This window comes from Salmo trutta, chromosome 12, assembly GCF_901001165.1.
Source record: "Salmo trutta chromosome 12, fSalTru1.1, whole genome shotgun sequence".
Classification (NCBI taxonomy): Eukaryota; Metazoa; Chordata; class Actinopteri; order Salmoniformes; family Salmonidae; genus Salmo; species Salmo trutta.
Genome location: NC_042968.1, coordinates 15,106,764 through 15,126,979, shown reverse-complemented (window position 1 = coordinate 15,126,979; position 20,216 = coordinate 15,106,764). Strand labels below are relative to the sequence as shown.

General features: G+C 40.1%; 2 protein-coding genes across 17 annotated transcripts in view; both read right to left on the bottom strand.

Moving 5' to 3' along the window:
* Nucleotides 1-3,289, bottom strand: part of LOC115202999 (protein FAM189A1) — a 164,728-nt gene extending 161,439 nt beyond the window's left edge. Inside the window, exon 1 of the mRNA XM_029767242.1 lies at nt 2,496-3,289. Coding sequence (XP_029623102.1) covers nt 2,496-2,720 — 225 coding nt within the window. The 5' untranslated portion in view covers nt 2,721-3,289. The remainder of the gene's footprint in view (nt 1-2,495) is intronic.
* Nucleotides 3,290-4,420: 1,131 nt separating this feature from the next.
* The window catches only part of LOC115202998 (tight junction protein ZO-1), a 155,273-nt gene continuing 139,477 nt past the window's right edge, over nt 4,421-20,216 (bottom strand). For 10 of the 16 annotated variants that reach the window (XM_029767225.1, XM_029767227.1, XM_029767238.1 and 7 more), the window contains 6 exons: nt 19,538-19,756; nt 13,092-13,201; nt 12,583-12,991; nt 12,035-12,252; nt 8,049-8,192; nt 4,421-6,228 (listed from right to left, as the gene is read on the bottom strand). In XM_029767225.1, coding sequence (XP_029623085.1) covers nt 6,134-6,228; nt 8,049-8,192; nt 12,035-12,252; nt 12,583-12,991; nt 13,092-13,201; nt 19,538-19,756 — 1,195 coding nt within the window. In that variant the 3' untranslated portion in view covers nt 4,421-6,133. The remainder of the gene's footprint in view (nt 6,229-8,048; nt 8,193-12,034; nt 12,253-12,582; nt 12,992-13,091; nt 13,202-19,537; nt 19,757-20,216) is intronic. The other 6 variants (XM_029767232.1, XM_029767240.1, XM_029767236.1 and 3 more) reach the window with 4 other exon arrangements.

Here is a 20,216-nt window from a genome sequence, read left to right as displayed (position 1 = left end):
TACTTTTACACAAATTGGCAGGGAAATATATTGATAAGACCACTCTCTCCACAGGGACTCTCTTCATAGGAAAAGTTAGACAAATATGACCAGCACCACATGGGGACGGTGCCTGTGCCAAGAACAGCCCTCATCACTAATGGCCCAGCTGCAAGCTATGAACCTCTAACCTACAGACTTCAGCAGAGCCCAGGCTGGTCTCATAGATTAAATGTAACATAGTTAACAAAAATCTGCACACATTTAGCTCTATCATCACAGTTATAGACCTACAGCAAGTAGGCCTAACTGCATGCTTTTCATGATCAGTAACATCAATTGATCATGTCATTTCAGATATGTGAGAGTAACCTCGAAATATCTCTCAATATTGGCCACAATTAATTGGATATTTGAGTGATATAAAACAAAAGTGAACTGTGCCTGACAAGTATGAGTGGTTTAGGTTCATTTCCCATCCTTTGTGGGGTCTGCCTGCCAAGCAGCAGAAGGGCGCATTTGCCGACGTAACATTACTGTTAGCTGATAATGTTTACCTTGCAAGCTACCAGTAGAAACTTTGTACAGTTAGCTAAACATAGTGGTAAGTAGACCTCAATATATTTTTTACTCCAACCAACGTAGGCCTACCTAGTTAGCTAACATTATCCCATTTTCAACATTGTTTTTAAATAGTGTTTAATCACGATTGCTGCTGACAGACATGATAGGCTACATTGACTGATGGACCATGTCAAATTGGCTAGCTAGCTAATAACAGATCACATCAATATGGCTAGTTAACAAGCTAACTTTCAGGGGATAAACTATATGGCTGTATATCCAAATATTGTTTGATTTGATTGCCATCTATAGTGGTGATGACAGTAGTCCGACTGACAACTTTACCAGGACGATGTCAAGCTCTTTCCAAAAGCCTAATCTCTGATGAAGCAAGCTAAATGGCCCATGTTGTTTGCTTAGCTAGCTAGCTACATGCCAAATGGATATGGCTACCCTCATGTATCTGAAAATACATGATCAATTGATGTTTACTGATTGATGTATAACTAAATATGGAATAATTAAAAATGTGTAGTTCTGACTATGCTCTTCAAGAGGTGATGATATTAAAACCAAAAAGTTATAATAAATGACACGTAGTTAATGGTTTGAGCAGAACTGGGGGTCTCCTTGCCCCCCAGCAGCCAAATCGAACGCTATTGTGACGTTTTATTGATAGCGACCTATTGGTCAGGGAGACTTTCAAACCAGTCTAATTGGAATAACTGGCAGCAGAGGCATAATCCTGATTTCACTGATGCAGGAAAGTAAAAGTAAGGAGTGTGATGTGTCAGAAATTGTGTAATAGAATTACTGTCAACCTAAAATATTATCCAATCATTATAAATACAGTTTATAGGGGTTTTATACCAATTTTCAGTATAAATAGCCTCTAAAATATATGTAAACAGACCTTAAATGTCTCAATTTCTGTTTTCTTTTAAAGCTGTGAGTGCTATTATATGATACAATCAGACTTGTTGCATTCACAACTTGTCTAAGTTCTATCATCAACTGATTTCAGCCAGTGTATGGCTGTGGATTGACTGCATTGTTTGAATGGAATGTTGGCATATTGGCAGTTAATTTGAAAAATGTATCATTCCTCTAAAACTACCTGGCTAGCTAGATAACAAATATACAGTGCAGATAATTTCTTCAAATTCATGATTTAAACAATATCTTATCACAGTACTGGCAAAACCATGGTTGACCAGCTCCCTGACCAAAATAGCTGACCTTTATCCGATAATAAGAAGGTTCATGTCCATTCTAGTATTCTAATTCTATGTTCGTAACATATCATACGAAATGGATGATGGACATCCACAAATCAATACATACCATCCCAAACATAACATATCATACTAACTTAACATATCATACTAACTATGTTACGTCTCCCCTGAGTCCAGGTTGCAAAGCCAGTTGCCTGTATGTGAGACTCCCATCCATAAACAAGATGAGGGCCAAAATAGCACTCAGTGTTCTTGCTGAGAGAAATCCTTCACACAGTGCCTGACTATTTATTTTGAGCAATACTATTACAAACAAATTGCAACAAGATTACACAAAGAATGCAAATAATTAATATTGCCTAAATGAGAGTAGATATTTCACAACGATAGGCATCTGTAGGCCTATGCAACAATAGGCTACTGTAGCCTATACAACAAAATGCCAAATGAGAGCGTTTAAAACCACTGTTCAGTTGGTGACAGTCAAGAAACGAAATAATTAATGGCATTAATGTTGATTTTTCAACGTCTGCATAATTTAGAAAAAAAACACATGTCGAGCCAACTGGACATGCTTACCAGGTGTGAGCACGTGCTAGATCTGTTTCCCGCGAAATGAGGCAAATTATAAACAACAGTAAATAGTGAGCCACAACACACACACATAAACCCACATGTTGGATGAATATTAAAGAATATTAAAGAAATACTTACAGAGAAACCTGCCCAAAATGGACACGAATGTCTGACCCTTGGTGAGGTAGTGAGGGCCAGAGCGGCAAAACTGACTGCCAAAATCAGACTTCCCAAAACCATCTGAGAAACTCCGAGAGAAAGCATGATCCGAGTCCGAGTCCGAAACTCTCTGAGTCTGGAGAGGCTACGGGACAGGGACGCGGGGCTGAGCGAACGACCTCGGGGCATTGCTTGGACTGGCATTGTCACGAAGAAAACAGAGTTGATGTATCAGCTATTGAAAAAATAGAGTTAAGCTATTTCCATCAGCATCCAAAAGTGGTACCTAACAGCAAAGCAAGTAACCTATGTCCAAACGTTAAGCTTGATATGCAACGGTGTCCAAAAAGCATATAACATCAGTCCTACTAAATGGTTCCTTTGAAAGAGTCTCCATTAAATTGCATGAATTATCCCAAGATGCAGATGTGTAATTGCCAGTTGTTCTAAAGGCTACAACAGTGTGATGGATCAGATGCGTAGTGACTTTCTTGTGCTGCTACCCAAATCGATTCCGCAAAAACACAGGATAATGCGCTATTAGGTAAGGTAACCGGGTTTTCGAGGAAAAGCTTGAGAAATGGTCCATCAAATCATAGTCCACGAGGATTCATTATGCTTCCTTATTTGCATTGCTACAGGATACATTTTAAAGAACATCGGCAAGTAAAAAAAACGTATAGCTGAAATGAAACGGGAATAATGTCACCCTTTTATGTAGGCTAGTATTCCACTGTCAAACGCGCATCAGGGTACATGCACAGAGAGAGCGTGGCCGTGGGTATGCTATTTCACACAGGCGCAGGGTTTTCACAGACTACAGCAAACTACCCGCGGCGGGAGGAGATGCAGCTAGCTACACGCTGTTCTTTGGTCGCTATACTGCGTAATGGGGACCTGTCACAATGCGTGTTTGGGGCGATCAATACTACGATGGCGCGGAGTGTTGAGGGGCCACTTCGCATACCCAAAAATAGCCTCATGTGATTGCGTCTACAAATAATTAGACTATATGAACATTAAAAAGATGACCATGCTCTTATCATTTGTGAAGCCATGCACTTATCCTTTGTGATATCAATGAATGATCTGAATTCAAATAACCAATTTCTCATTCATTTCTTCAAATTATAGCCCCCAACCAAATGTTAGGACATAGGCCTTGGTATAGGCCTAAAGATAATTTAGAGACAGTAATAGTGAATGTCATTCCATCAAAATACAAATCCCAGCTGATTCTATATGCATGTGAAACAGATGAATGACTACTTGGCTTTGGTTTGTAATAGCAAAAAAATAGCTGGATGACACCCTATCTATTGTCATTGTTGTGATTGTCCGAATACATTTAGACATTGGGTGGTGGGTCAAAAAAAAGAATGTGAATGATCCATCTATAATTCATACAGACAAGTCTACTTTATTAGATTCCCAAAGGTTGAGAACCATCAACTGAGATTAGGTACAAGGCACTTTTAGTACATTGGGAGTAAAATCATGCATTTGCATTAAAACAAGTTTATATATTCTCCATATTTGTAAAAATGTACTTCATAATGCAAACAGAGGGTAAAGCCTTACAGTCCCTAATCTTTGAATACCAGCCTGCTGTGGCGCTGACCTTGTGGAGACCCAGCCACAGCGCTCTAGAGCACCATCTGCACCGGCCAAGCTGGTACTGCACTTAAATCATGCCGCAGTATCTAAAGATAATAGAAATTCTACAGCAGCCACCTTTCCCCCTCTCAGCTTTGTAATAGATGAAGATCAAACTATAGAAATCCAGTCTAAGCAGAAAACGAACATTACATATTTCACCAGAGAATCCTTTAAACTATTAGAATGGAATATCGGTCTCATAAAAATATGTCAATATCCCGCCAGACAAAAACCCCCAGAAACACTTTACTTTAAAAATGATTTTATTCATTAATACAGTGGTATACTTAAAATTGTGTCACAAAGGAGAAGAAAAAAAAGTCAGCCACACGTGAAGAGCTAATATCCAATTGAAGCTGTGTTATCGTATATAAAGAAAATAGTACTGGTGTGCCGTAATATATGGTCTATTAGTACAAAAATACATTTCAGGGCACAAAATAATACAGCATCCAGTATCACAAATAAATGAGGGGGACACTTTCAGAGTACACCCTTTTAAAGAACAGGTCTGCAAAGTTGTTTAACCCAAGCACTTTATTCTTTTGTAAATAACCATAAAAAGATTTGTGTGACAATTATTATTATTATTTATATGTAGTGTGAATATATTGGTAGAAAATGTGGATTTTATTACTGCTAATAGTTACAAGTTCCAAGGCTCAAGGGTATAACCAGAATACAAAGTAAACCATGGTCAATTCATGTATTTTTTTAAAGAGATTTCTCGAAGTTTTATACAAAATAACAAAGACATACAAAAGTTCATTTACAAACCAAGAACCAAGGCCATATGCTAACTTTATGTACAGCCACTTGTCTTTTTTGTAATCTTTTTCTTCTGAAGTCATATGCATAGCAGATAAAGAAAGCATACCTTTATTAGCCTCAATTGTTCTTGTGCGCTAAACCCAAGTTAATTTATACAGTGGGTTGACAAAATGGCAAGAGAAAACTTCATTTTTCCATAATTTAACATCATAACTTAGAAGAACCCAGAGGTTTTTACTGAAAAAGTGAATAATATGCAGATAAGGCATCACTGCTTGTTAATGTAAGAGGGTTTTAACATGGTGAGGGAGAACTGAGCAGGCTTCTGGACCTGAGTCATAGCACATGCATAGATCTTGATACAGCAGGAGGAGAATTCTGGTACTCAATACAAAGTGAATCCAAGGTCAGTTTACAGAAAGAAAGAAAAAAGGAAAGGAAGGAAGAGCCATTCGAGTCACAGGATGAGCATGTTAGAGGCATGAGCTGGGCTTTAAATCCACCTTTATCTTCATTTTCTCTTCTGCAGATGCTTGCCAACTTCACTATCACCATAATCATTACCACGAAGCCATACATTTACATCTTCATCACTTTACTGCCCATCTCCCTGGCACCGAATTCCAAAATCTTCACAAATCCGTCAATGTGGAAAAAACGTGACCGGCTTTGTAAAGTCAGCCAATTCAAAAGGTGACAAAAAGGTTGAAGTCTGATTCTTGAATTCCGTTTTCTAGAATTGAATTTAAAATGATATTTATACCATATACTATATATACTGTATGCATATATAGTATAAATACACCTACATGTATGTCCATCTACTTCAATAGTAAAAACCTCACAAACCATCTTTCCTGTTATGTAACAATTAAAGTTAAAACTTGGCGTATAATGTGATGAGTTACTCAGTGGCACAGGGCATGCATTCCATCACTGGTTAAATCATTTTGTGTGTTTTGTATATTTCTTCAAGACCTCGAAAAGAGTTAAAGGACAGCACGCAGAGGCAACTTCAGTCTCCTTCCATCTTCCATGGGCACAGTAAACAACGCTGGAGCACTGGGTGTAAATACTTCATTGTGTATGGTCCACCCATTGAGAAATAGTGTGTGTGTGTGTGTGTGTTTATTATCACTCCTTTTCTCATGGTTTCACATTCAGTAACAGGCCAGCTGTTGCACTTTTCAGAAGTGGTCAATGAGCACAGACACACAGTTGGCTCCCACCAGGTAGTTGGGGTCTCCAGGGAGAGACTGATTCTGCCAACTCTTGGGATCACCTGAGGGGGAGAGAAGCAACATGGTAATGATAACAGGTGGAGAAAGGGTATAAGGTTCATAATACATAATGCACTTCATGCTAAACTAACAACCAGCAAGCTCCAAGCACTAAAATAAAACACCCTCTGTTCCATTAGAGCCATATATACATTCGGTTTGTGGTACACACCCCAGGATGTAGCTTGACAGAAGTAAACTTCACATTACATTGCTAAAACCACTCTTCATTTCAAATTATAGCTCTTAAGAACAGAGTATGTACTGGAAGCGACTGTAATTTGAAATTAATGGGTGGGTTCCAGCCCAGGCCTTGAGCCAAGAGTATTGCCTCCACAGAAGAACCAATTTAAATAATTGTTTAAAAGAAAAACGGCTTTAGACTCAAAACTGTTACACTAAACTGCACCATTTCTTCCAAACCACAATGCAGTTGCATTTTAAAGCACTGTTATTTGAGATAATTGCATTCATTCCCTCAGGGCCATGTGAGAAAAGTGAGATCTTCAGATCAAAGTGCATAAAAATTGCAGGCTTTTAGCCTCGGCTGGATGCATAGTTCTAATAGGAAATCACAAGGGGGGATAATGCATCATAATCTTTATAGTATAATTACTTCTAAATGTCAAAGGGATTTTAGCAATGACAGGTCCTATCAGATAGGATACATATGAGGACCAAGAGGTGTTTAACTGATTTTTCTCAAATCAATTGTCAATGACTCAGATGATTTGTTAGAGGTTCACAATTAGCCAGTGCAGCAGGAGGAGGAATGTTCACTGTGAAACTCATAATGACATCAGTACATTAAGGTCATGTTTTGTCAGAAGTAAACTGATCAAGTGTGGTTTGGATTGAATCTCTCCCGTCCGTGAGCAGACTTCTTTCAGAACCATTCCAAACCAAGACCATTCAGTCACACACTACACTGCTTCCCTACTGGAAACTCCCATTGGGCATGGGCAGCTCAGCACCCAACTAGAAATGAGAGTCAGACTCAGTGAGGAGCAAGACACAAGTCAAGCTGAAATGAAGTTAAAGAAGGGCCTTGTTTTACAATAAGAGGATTAGAGCACAGCCCTGTAATCCATCTACAACGAAGCAGGACAACAAACGAACAAGCCAACGAGGCAGCAGTAGGCTAATTTAGCCCTTGAAGTCCAATTCTACCTGAGAGTAAATAGTAGCTAATCCACGGCGGTGCCAAGTTTACCATTTAGACGTTTAGAGAGGAGCGGAGGGAGAGCAGAGAGCTGTCTCAGTTCTGTTCTGATGCTGTCAGACAGACAGATCTCAGATCCAACCCAGAGGCTGTTCTCACATACACAACAGAATATCTGTAAGTACTGAGGGAGCCATGCGTCTGTCTCTGAGAGGGTCCTCTTCCAAATTTAAGAGGGCCACTGACTGCTGCGTTTCAGGATAGACGTTTGGGTGGCTATGTGAGAGAAAAAAATCACTTGTAGGAAAATAATGTGGAATGATTCACTACAAAGAATTAACTAATCGTATGAACATAAAACTGATCGGCTGGATGCATGTCCAATGGAACCATATCCATGTCAAACAGATGACATAGACACAAAGTGGAGGAAAGAACAGAAAGAAATATGTTTCAGCATGAAAAAGCAATGACAAGAAGAACTTTGATCTGAAGACCAGATCAAATAAATAAAGATCAGTGGATGAATGAGTGAGTGAACAAACCGAAATACCAAAATAAATGAAACCATAAAAATCATAAAGTGACCCCCAACCATCAGTTTGTCACAAAGCCAACCCAAAGCCCCGACCCCAAAAGGACAGAGAGAGGACGGCGTACCCGACGAGGAGTCGGATGATTTTAGAGCAAAAGACCAACCATCTGGGGTCATAGACGCACAGTGAGGTAAACGCAGCTCCACAGGCTTCAGGAACTTGAGGCCGTGAGGGCCACACATCACCAGCGGGCTGAGCAGGGTCTCTCCTGGAAACAGATATACACCACAGGGTTAGAGGCTAATACACATGCACACAGTGTTCCTAAGATCACTAAAGCTGTTGGGCTACTTAATGGGTTGACACAGGCACGGTGAACATTTAAGACAATGAAAACCGTTAAAAGATTGAAGGAAAATATACCTATCCTAGAAAAACTCAAAGAGAGAAGACAAGAGAGAAGAGAGATGATAAATGATCTGTGAAAACAACAATTATCTCATGAACACATTTGGAGAGTAAAATAACCCCACCATGGACTGATACATTACATACAGTGCCTATCATAAGTATTCACCCCCTTGGATTTCTTCACATTTTATTGTGTTACAAAGGGGGATTAACATTTATTTAATTGTCATTTTTATTTGTCAACGATCTACAAAAATACTCTGATGTCAAAGTGTGTAAAAATATATATTTTTTTGATTCATGAAAAATAAAACACTAATATACCTTGATTAGGTAAGTATTCACCCCCGAGTCAATAATTGTTAGAAACACCTTTGGCATCGATTACAGTTGTGAGTCTTCTTGAGTATGTATCTAAGAGCTTTGCACACCTGGATTGCGCAATATTTGCCCATAATTATTTTCAAAATTCTCAAGCTTTGTCAAGGTGTTGGAGAACATGGCTAGACAGATCAAGTATTGTCATAGATTTTCAAGCAGATTTAAGCCAAAACTGTAACTTGGCCACTCAGGAACATACACTGTCTTCTTGGTAAGCAACTCCAGTGTAGATTTGGCCTTGTGTTGTAGGTTATTGTCCTGCTGAAAAGTGAATTCTTCTCCCAGTGTCTGGTGTAAAGCAGACTGAAGCAGGTTTACCTCTAGGATTTTGCCTGTGCTTAGCGATATCCCTTTTTTTATACTGAAAAACTGTCCAGTCTTTGCCGATGTCAAGTATACCCATACCCTGATGCAACAATGCTTAAAAATAAGGAAGCATTTACTCTGCGATGTGTTGGGTTTGCCTCAAACATAAGGCTTTCCATTTTGGCCAAAAAGTGTATTCCTTTGCCATTTTTACAGTATTCTTTTAGTGCCTTGTTGCATACAGGAAGCATGTTTTGGAATATTTTTATTCTGTATATTTGTATTGTTCTTTTCACTCTGTCATTTACGTCATTAGTGTGGAGTCACTACAATCTTGTTGATCCATCCTCAGCTCTCCCATTACAGCCATTGAACTCTGTAGCCATTTTAAAATCACCAATGGCCTCATGGTGACATCCCTAAGCAGTTTCCTCCCTGTCCTGCAGCTCAGTTCAGAAAGACGACTGCAGCTGTGTTCGAATACCCATACTAACATACTGTATACTATATACTTAATAAGCATATACAATATACTATTAGTTCATTTTAGTATAGTGTAAACCAACGGTATCCTTTCAGTTGAGCATACTAGCACTTCGCCTGTCGACCGGAAGTTGATGCTATTGCTATGCACAATTGAGAGCATCCTGTCGAGCTGTATCATCGCCTGGTATGGCAACTGCACCGCCCGCATCCACAGGGCCCTCCAGAGGGTGGTGCGGTCTGCCCAACGCATCACCGGGGGCAAACTACCTGCTCTCCAGGACACCTACAGCACCTGATGTCACAGGAAGGCTAACAAGATAATCAAGGACAACAACCACCTGAGCCTCTGCCTGTTCACCCCGCTATCATCCAGAAGGCGAGGTCAGTAAAGGCGCATCAAAGCTGGGACCGAGAGACTGAAAAACAGCTTCTATCTCAAGGCCATCAGACTGTTAAATAGCCATCACTAGCACATTAGAGGCTGCTGCCCTATATACATAAGACTTGAAATTACTGGCCACTTTAATAATGGAACACTAGTCACTTTAATAATGTTTACATATTTTGCATTACACATCTCGTATGTATATACTGTATTCTATTCTATCTTAGTCTATGCCGTTCTGACATTGCTCATCAAAATATTTATATATTCTTAATTCCATTCCTTTACTTAGATTTGTGTGTATTTTGATTCACCAGCAATAACATCTGCTAAACACGTGTATGTGACCAATAAAATTAGATTTGATTTGCAACCTCTTGCTAGCTTGTTGGCATAACAAATGTCTAGCTAGACATCTTATGATTTCGGGTGTGTTTGTAAATTCAATCTGGAGTGCCAGAGTGCGCTCTGGAAGTTCGTAAATTCAGAGCGTTGTCAGATTGTTGTTCGCACACTGGACACTCTGGCCGAGGAGTAGGGTTGATCAGAGAGTTCTGACCTCACAACGGCAGTCAAGCACCCAAGCTAACTGGCTAGATACTTTCAGACACAAATGAGAGAACACCTCACTCTGACCATTTTACTCTCCCTAGCAGAGCTGATTAGGCTGTTTTCATGTTATCCAGAGCGTTGGTGACTAACTGTGCTGCTGGCAACAATTTAATTCCGCTTTTTTGCCAACATTTACTGCAACCGGTTATATTCAACAGGTGTTGAGTGTTCGTCAGACGAGAGTGCCCTGAAATCGGAGTAGATAACCAGAATTAATGTCCATTGAGAATGCACAATGACTATACCACTTAGGTAAGCACGACGTGAATAATCAAGTCAATAAACGTTGGTTAGTTAGTTAGATAGCATATAGTTAATATACTGCCAAGTTTGACAATGTATTAGTAGCCAACTAGTAACTAGCTAATATACCGGTACATACTGCTGTAATGTTATGCTATGCGGTTCGTAAGGTTAGCGAAGCTAACAAATGTCAGCAAACATAATGTGTAGCGTAACTTACTTGAAAAGTTACTTTCATTACTTTATTACAATGTTCAACATTTTCCTAACATTTGTCATAATTAGTTAAAGCAATGAATTTGTATCCGTTCTTGTCAGACTACGGCTGCATATTTTCAGCCATTTTCTTCAAATCTGAAAACGTTGTGAAGCCACGCCCATTTTCTGAAGAATTGCATTATGTGCTCTAAATGCATGGAAAGTGTCCACTGCTTGTATACTTCGCATTTTGTACGACATCCGGGAACTTTTGGCATACTAACTATATCCATACTATGACCAATAAGCATACTACATACTCAATTTACGTCACAATTGTACGGTTAGTGCGGTTAGTATGAGTATTTGAAAAACAGCTTGCATCTTTGATGTGTCTAGGTGGTTTAATACATCATCCACAGCATAATTATTAGCTTGACCATGCTTAAAGAGATATTCAATGTCTGATTTGTTATTGTTACCCATCTACCAATCACTGCCCTTCTTCATGAGGATTTTGAAAAGCTCCCTGGTCTTTGTAGTTGACTCTGTGATTGGAATTGAATACTTTACTAAGGGACCTTACAGATGTTGTATTTATGGGGGAAAGAGGAAAGGCTAGTCATAAAATAAATCATGACAGCACCTATTATTTTCACACAGAGTGAGTCCATGCAAGTGAATATGTGATTTGTTAAGCAGTATTTTACTGCTGAACTAATTTAGGCTTGCTATTACAAAGGGGTGAATTCTTATGCAATGACTATATTTTTGTTAATACATTTTTATTAATTTGTAAAAACTTGAAGAATTTTCTTTTCACTTCGACATTATGGAGTATTTTGTGTAGATCAATGACAAAAAAAATCACAATGAAATCTATTTCAATCCCACCTTGTAACGCAACAAAATGTGAACAAAAATCCAAGAAGGGTGAATACTTATAATATCCACTGTAAAGCCAGCAATTAAGGTAACTAAAAACACTTAAAACTAAGGAATAGAATATCTTAAGACTAGAATAAAGCTTGGCGAATGACCCCATGTGAAATCTTCTAACTCCCGTGTACCATGAACCCATGTCTGACCTTTCTCCTTGTCCAGGGGGGGCAGGATGCTGTTGTCCCGGCAGACTTTGAAGTAGATCTCCTGTTCTACGCCCTCTGGGATGGCCCCCTGTGGGATGATGATGCTGACACCCGTCTCGATGGAGCTCAGCACCCCTCCATTACAGTTGAAGACCCCCCGGGCCGTGGCCACCACCGTGTGACCTTCATCCTCATCATCATCCTCCAGAGCACTGGGGCTACAGGGGGAGAGAGTTGTCACAGTCAGATACCAGAACATAGAGCCAGTTAGAGCCCGCCTCTGAAACATTTGTGACACCTTCTGGACAGGCAAAGGCATTGGTATCATTCAATGTGTCAACTATAGAACTGTAAGAAACATGACCATGTGACTTTGCATGCTTTCTTTTCTCTAGCCATGCACAGAGACACTCCTCACTCCTGGTGTGTGTCTTCCATAATACATGAAGCGAGGCGATAACACTACAATCAATATCTTATAACTGACCCCAGTATAGTTCAGCCAGTGGGTAGGTTACCCCTCTAGGGGTGATGTTGAATCTTCTCACCTGACAGGGATGGCCTTGGGCACAGCGTTGATGTTGTTGTGCTGGTACTTGGACCTGTTGTCCATGGTGCGTGTGAAGGTGTCCAAGCCTGAGTCCAGGTCTGTAGGCTGGGGGGAGATCTGGGGCTTGGCTGGGGCTGTGCTGTTGGCTGGGGCCTTGATAGCTGGGGCCAGGTCTGTTTTGTTGTTGGGCAGCAGGTTGTGGTTGAACTTGGGGCTGTCAAACTTCCTCTCGAAGGGCTTGGCGGAGTTGGTGTAGGGCTTGGGGACGTAGCGGTTGTAGCTGGTATTGGCCGGGGCCTTGGGCTGGTCCTTCATTGCCGTACCGTTCACTGGAGACTTCTCAGGGTAACTCTTCTGGGGCAGGTAGTTGGTCGTGACTGTGTCTGCTTTGGGAGAGTCATGAGGATCTGGTAAGTGAGTCATTGAGTGTGTGTGAGTATTATATTTATAGATGAAAATACTGCATGTAGAACTAGACTAGTGTGTGTCCTATACAATAGTGCTTACCCTCAGGTGAGGTGGGTTTGGGCAGTATGGCAGGTGGGGCAGCAGGGGTAACCTGGGGAACAGGTTCATATCTCCTATCCACAGGACTGACCTTCTCCACTGACTCTGCCCTGTAAAAAAAAACACAAGAGCACATTCAACCAATGTCACAATGATGGCACAAACATATGGGTTTAAGGTAAAGAAGAATTCAGGCCAGGGTTAGAATAACTGATTTTAAATAATGTATCACAGTTTGTCACACGTAGTACTTCAAAAAATCTAGACCTAAACAGTGACATGCCATGTATCCTCAAGAGGAAGGTTCAATTACTGCAGTTCAGCGAGTCTGTTAGTTTTAATAAAACACAGTGGCTCCATCTAGTTAACTGACTGTATTCATTTACACAGATTGCTTCTCCAAAACACACTTTAAAATATGCTTTCCACTACTTAGTGCCAATAAGATCTTACAGTGCAATTGATCATTTTGTAGCAGTTACAAGTGAATGGGTTTGTTAAATAGCTAATTACAAAATGGGGCAAATACTGATGCATATATTGCAGCTTTGACATCCAAAGTAGCCTGAACGTCTCGAGGCATGTTTTACAGTGGTAAAACACCTTGTAAGAACAGTGAAACCTATTGTTGATAGTTGAAAGAAATTCAGAATAAAAGAATAGTATGATAGTATTTTTCCCTTCCCACTTAATCTTGTATCTTTGGCATGGTCTTTGACTGAGGCGGAGAATGTACACAGTGTGGTACATCAAAGTAACCCTTCTACTGTCGCCCAGGAGGATAACAAAACACAGCTTGCCTTCAAAAATGAGTTTTTCATTTGTCAGCACGGGCCAACCACCAACTCTGTCCTTTCAACTATAAGAGGTCCATTTCCATTGCAGGGTGAAACAACTGTTCCGGTGGCGGTAGTGTGTGTTGCTGAGAGATATACTGTAGTATAGCTTTAGACCCCAGGTGTAGTGTGTGTATGTAGCCACAGTGGTTCCGCCTTTAAAAGTTGCGTCATACTGCAGTACACCTTGCAGGCTGCTGCAGCATTCTGTGGCACGTTATTTAATTGTCATACATTTTTTCTGTTAATGCAAGTTAGTGCTAGTTTGACCACCAGAGGGCATCTTTGAGAAGCATTTGATAGTCTTCCAAATTGGCATTACCAGAGAATTTAAAACCTTTTTTGTAATAACATAGCATATGGGATTGATTTTAAGAAATTTGGCTTAATTAATCTGATTAATATTATGGTGTTTCTATTCCGAGAAAAACTAAACTCAGGGTTTCTATTAGGATGGAATGGAAAATATGGCGCTGAACAACGTTACGGTCGGGAGTAGGCTACAGCATAAGAGGATTCTAAATTGTTTGCCTTCATTAGACAACTTGGTTCCAATATTTCTGTAAATCAGTGATATTTATTCCCATAGTAATTCATTATGGATCCATAACTAAATCAACATCTGCATTTTGAAAGAATATTTTTATCGTCATTTTATTAACGAAAGCATAAAGATGCTGATGAAGAAACAGAGTACGGTACAGTATATGCTTTTACGTTTGGATAATAAAGCATTTTGAAGCTATAAGCCACCTGCATTTGTTTATTAGGCTACTGTGCAGTCTGACAAGTAAACATAGCCTACAATACATACTGTAGTAAACATGGGAAAGTACCTAATTCCTTACATAAGAGAGAGCATGCCATGTCTGTACTAGAGAAAGCGGGCACGCGGGAGACCAGAGTTTAATTCCCCAAAGGGGAGGAAGTAGGCTGTCCTTGTAAATAAGAATTTGTTCTTAACTGATTCCATGTCTTATTTCATAGTTGTGATGTCGTCACAATTATTCTACAATGTAGAAAATAGTAAAAATAAAGAAAGATCCTGGAATGAGTTGGTGTGTCCAAACTTTTGACTGGTACTTGCTTAATTAATTTGATGAATATTATGGTGTTTCTATTCCAAGAAAAAACAAAAACACTCTGGGTTTCCGTAAGGATGGAACGGAAAATATGGTGCTGTACAGCGTGACGGTCGGCAGTACAATACTGGGCTATTTATCTAAAGAATCCCTGTGTCGGGCGGGCAGGGCACGCGGGAGACCGGGGTTCAATTCCCCGACGGAGATGAAGGAGTAGGCTATCCTTGTAAATAAGAATTTGTTCTTAACTGACTTGCCGAGTTAAATAAAGCTTACACTAAGAGTATAACATTTCTGCACCCTAATTTTCTAATTCTAGTCTAACCAATACCCTAACAGAGATTAAGTGAAAATAAAAATCTAATTGATTTATCACGACCAATATCTATAAAGGCCAAAATATTGCCCTGCTAATAGCCATAATGGCGCTGTACAACGTGACCGTGTGTTTGAAAGAGTATTTTCCAATAAGCAACAATTTGTTTACCTTCATTAGACAATTTCAGTGATATGTATTCCCATAGAAATTTGTTATGGATCCATAACTAAATAAGTTCAGCATTTTGAAAGAGTATTTTTATCATCATTTTATTAACGAAAGCATAAAGATGCTGATGAAGAAATACACTAATGTACAGTATTTTCTTTTACATTTGGATAATAAAGCATTTAGAAGATATAAGCCACCTGCATTTGTTTATTAGGCTACTGTGCAGTCTGACAAGTAAACATAGCCTATAGTACATACTGTAGTAAACATGGGAAAGTGCCCGGGTTTGCATTGCAAACGAGGGCATAAACTGGGTCAAGACGGCAGCAGAGTAAGTAGACTTTTATGTAGTAAATTAAAAGTAAAATAAATAAAACCTACAACACCTACGGTAGGCCTACAGTATATCTCAAAATATTTTTTTAATCTCTACATGTAGGTAGGTCTCCTGATTTAAACCTGATCGAACTTGTTTGGCATCAACTGAAAACATTAATCTGTAACTCTGCCAAGCCGACAAGCAAACATGAACTGGTCAAAGCCATCAAGATGTTTTGGCTAGAGAAATTGACGATACAACAATGCAACAAATACATTGATCATCTCAGCAAGGTTTTACCTGTGGTCGCGGAGCTGGGTGGAAGTGCGACTAAAATGTAGTTTAAATAAACATCCGCATTTTAATGTCTTTTTTTCTCTTTATTTCATTAAGCCTCATAGCCTACCTCAGCCAGTTAAGTTATTTTATATAGGTCTAGGCTCTGAAGAAAGACTCCAATTAAGCCCTCTTGTTGTTTGTAAAGTCAAATTAAAATAAAGATTATTTTTTAAATGAATTGCTCGACTGGTGTAGGTTCTCTCCATCTGTTGGTGTGCAACACTTGCCTAACAAGTAAGCTATATTTTCAGCACCAGCCACTATTCACCTCCTATTGATTGCGCTGCGGTTGCCGCCAGTTGTTTTTTAAATGTAACTAGGCAAGTCAGGTAAGAACAAATTCTTATTTACAATCACGGCCTACCACAGCCAAACTCGGATGACACTGGGCCAATTGTGCGCCGCCCTATGGCACTCCCAATCACGGTCTGTTGTATTTGTATTTGAATCAGGGACTGTAGTAATGCCTCTTGCACGGAGATGCAGTGCCTTAGACCGCTGCGCTACTCGGGAGCCATGACCAATATATTATATATTTTTTTTTTTCAGAACATTAACCGTGTGTAGGTAGATACGTGTGTAGGTAGATTTCGCAAGGTAGATAGAAATGATTTGTTGCAACTTTTTCCACATGTTAAAGATTCCAATTGATGAAGTGTTTTTAGCCACAATCGACTCCAATTAATATATTTGGGCACAGTCGATAGCGTGCTGGACTTTGGGATAGAATGTTGAGGGTTCGAAACCTGCTCCCTGCTTGTTTCGTTACATTATTATGCCGGTCTCAGAGCAAATAGCCTGGATTGTTACTCCCATCTCCTTCCTCGCATCATTCTCCACCTGAGTGGTTCGCTTGTGGGCGTGCTGGCAGGATATGGCAGCACCTTCGATTGTGCGTCAAGAATTCAGCATAGCAAGTTTGTATGAAGGTCTGGTTATTCACAGGCAAATAGTAATATGCTCTAAGCCGCTCTGGTGACAAAAAACTTTGCTTCCCTGTTTTCAATCGTTCACATGGCTGGGAGAACCTCCTCAGATTAATACAGATGAAGGGAGTTAGATATGAATAGGAAGTATAGTGTACCGTTTTTTTCTGTATATATGAATTACAAATCAGCCTTTACTAAAATCATGTTTCTAGTCTACTGCATAGTTGGGGCGCAGGTAGCCTAGTGGTTAGAGCGTTGGACTAGTAACCGAAAGGTTGCAAGATCGAATCCCCGAGCTGACAAGGTAAAAATCTGTCGTTCTGCCCCAGCCCCTGAACAAGGCACTTAACCCACTGTCCCTAGGCAGTCATTGAAAATAAAAACTGACTTGCCTAGTTAAATAAAGGTAAAAAATATATTTTTTAATTACAATGTGTAATCATTGATGTCCCAGGAGCGGTAAACACTGTTGAAGTGTATAATTTTAATACATACATGCAGACACAGCATCATTCAAATAATGGAGTTTGATACACCTGCTATTGGATATGATAGAAAAAAAACTGCTTAATAGCGATTTTCGTAAATTAACTTTACAACAAAAAAAATACGCACAATCGTTTGTCTCTACATTAACTAACATATTCCTCTCAATTATAAATGTTTTGCTTGGCTCGTTATGATGTTACAATTACTTACATTTGCTTCCACTGTAATGTTTTTGCCAGACATCTTCGCTGAAGAAAATCACCAGCGACGGGTGGCATAACGTTAAATTCGTCATTGGAACCACTAGATATGATTGGTCATATAAAAACCTTGGGACCCAAATGCATAATGAGTGCTGTAACTCCCCCTTGCGGTGGTCTGGAGCAATGAAGCCGTGACGCTGGGTACCTCTAAGTCCCGGGGCGTAAGCTCGCAACTTTTAAAGGAGGAACCACTTTAAGATAAAAAGCTTTAGACCCCCATTAGGTTTCTGTCTGGTGAGTGTGCTGTAGGGGAAGAGTAAGCTGTATTGTGTCTCCCACCAGAGTATGTGAGCAGAGTTGAGCGGTCAGAAAACCTGCTCATCGCTCATGGAGCAGTCCTTTCCAACCGCTCCACTAAAAAACGCTCCTCAAAAACTGCCGCTCCAAATTCGCTCCATTCATTAAAATCACAGTTTAACCAACATCCATCTATTTTTGTGACTACCTGGACCTACCATTTGGTTTTGAATATTGAAACCAAAACCAAATGATTTGAATAAAAAGTATTTTAATAAACAACAGGAAAGGACGACTGTAAGAAGCGCTCATCAATTCAAATGAGCTACATGTCGTATTAAACAGCATATAAACACGAAACAGGTCAGGAGTACGACAGGTAGCCAAAAAAGTGTGGCACACTAGGCTGGCAGTGACATTAAGCGCTCAGCACTTAAAAAACATTTTTGTTGCATTAAATCAATTTATAAATTGCACATATAGGCTGTGACTTACTTAGAATTAGATAAAAATTAGGTAGCCTTGTGGTTAGAGCAGGTAGCCTAGTGGTTAGAGCGTTGGGCCAGTAACTGAAAGGTTGCTGGATCAAATCCCCGAGCTAACAAGGTAGAAATCGGTTGTTCTGATACTGAAGAAGGCAGTTAACACACTGTTCCCCGGTAGGCCGTCATTGTAAATAAGAATTTGTTCTTAAATGACTTGCCTAGTTTAATAAAGGTTAAGATGTAAAATAAAAAATGCTTTATTAGGCTCCATCTACAGTGCCTTTGAATACATTTTTAGAAACATGAGTTTGGCCAGAGTCTGTGGCTTCAGACTCATGTGATGGTGCCTGGAGAGCAGACCAATAGTGGAGAGTACCCTCTCAGAGCTTGCAGAGCCACTGGGGATGCTAAACACCCCCCTAAACACTCTTGCCAGGCTGGGCAGGGATGCATCGTTTTCTTTTTTCTGTAGGTAGGCCTAAAGGATAAAGGTAAAATAACCCTATCAAAACAGAAAGCACCTTGGAAGAGGTAATATGCCAGGCCTATTGGGCCAAAATCAATGATGGCCCATTGTATAGATAATAGAACGAAAATTAACGAAACTTTTAAGAGATCTGATTTTGAGTTTATAAATACTTTGCTACAGTGACACACTAAGCTAGCTACCCACCTCGTTCCTTTCTGTTAGCATGTCCACTTAGTAAGTACACCATCATGCTTTATGAAAATATTTAGCTATATGACAGTAGCTAAAGCAAGGGGCTACAGCAGCAGACAAGTAGACAAAAAATGCATGCTGGGCCAGGCATGCCCTGAGCTCGTAAAGTGAGCACTACTGGAGCGGGCGAGAAGGCCGACGCTCCAGTCAAAGCGCTCCACTCCTCGCTCCGCTCCACTCACATACACCGTCTCCCACCACAGTGATTTGATTTCCTACCACATATCCCAGAGAGTGACACGTGGGAGTGAGTTACCTGGGGTAGTTGTATCCGGGATGTGCTTGTGGTTGAGCAGCAGGTTTGGTTGCAATGACAGGTGTTGTCTGAGGAGGGGCCTTGACTGCGTCTAAGCTTCGCCGGTCAAAGTAGGACAGCTGTTTCCTATAGTACTCCTCGTCTTCATCTGGGTTATAGTGGTTAGAGCGCACTATGTCATCATCGGACACCTCCCGGGGCTTCTGAGGCTCAGGGACTCTGAGGAGAGAGATAAAGAAGGGGTGAGCCAATTAAAATAACATAAACCACACAAAGAAATTCCTCTAAAATATATTGTGGTGTGTTTGTTCCGATCTCTAAATAACTACAATTTACCATATAACAAATCAGAGAGAACTACAATGAAAACATCAGTGCTTCAATGATAAACATGTGTACGGGACAGCCTCTGCAACATGCGTATAGTCAGTGTGTGCATCAGTCAGTGTGTGCAGAGTTGGAAGGTAGTTTCTCTTAGTGTCCACCGAGGGGCGCTCCAAGATCAAGAGCAGCAAACAGCAGCACCATTGAGAGGCAGCGGCATTGTTTTACGTCAGTACAATGCTTAACTTGCAAGCCCTACCCAACAGTGCAGTATTCATATAACTAATAATAAAATACAAAAAAAACAAGAAATAAGACAGGGAGCCATATACAGGGTACATGTACAATGTGCAGG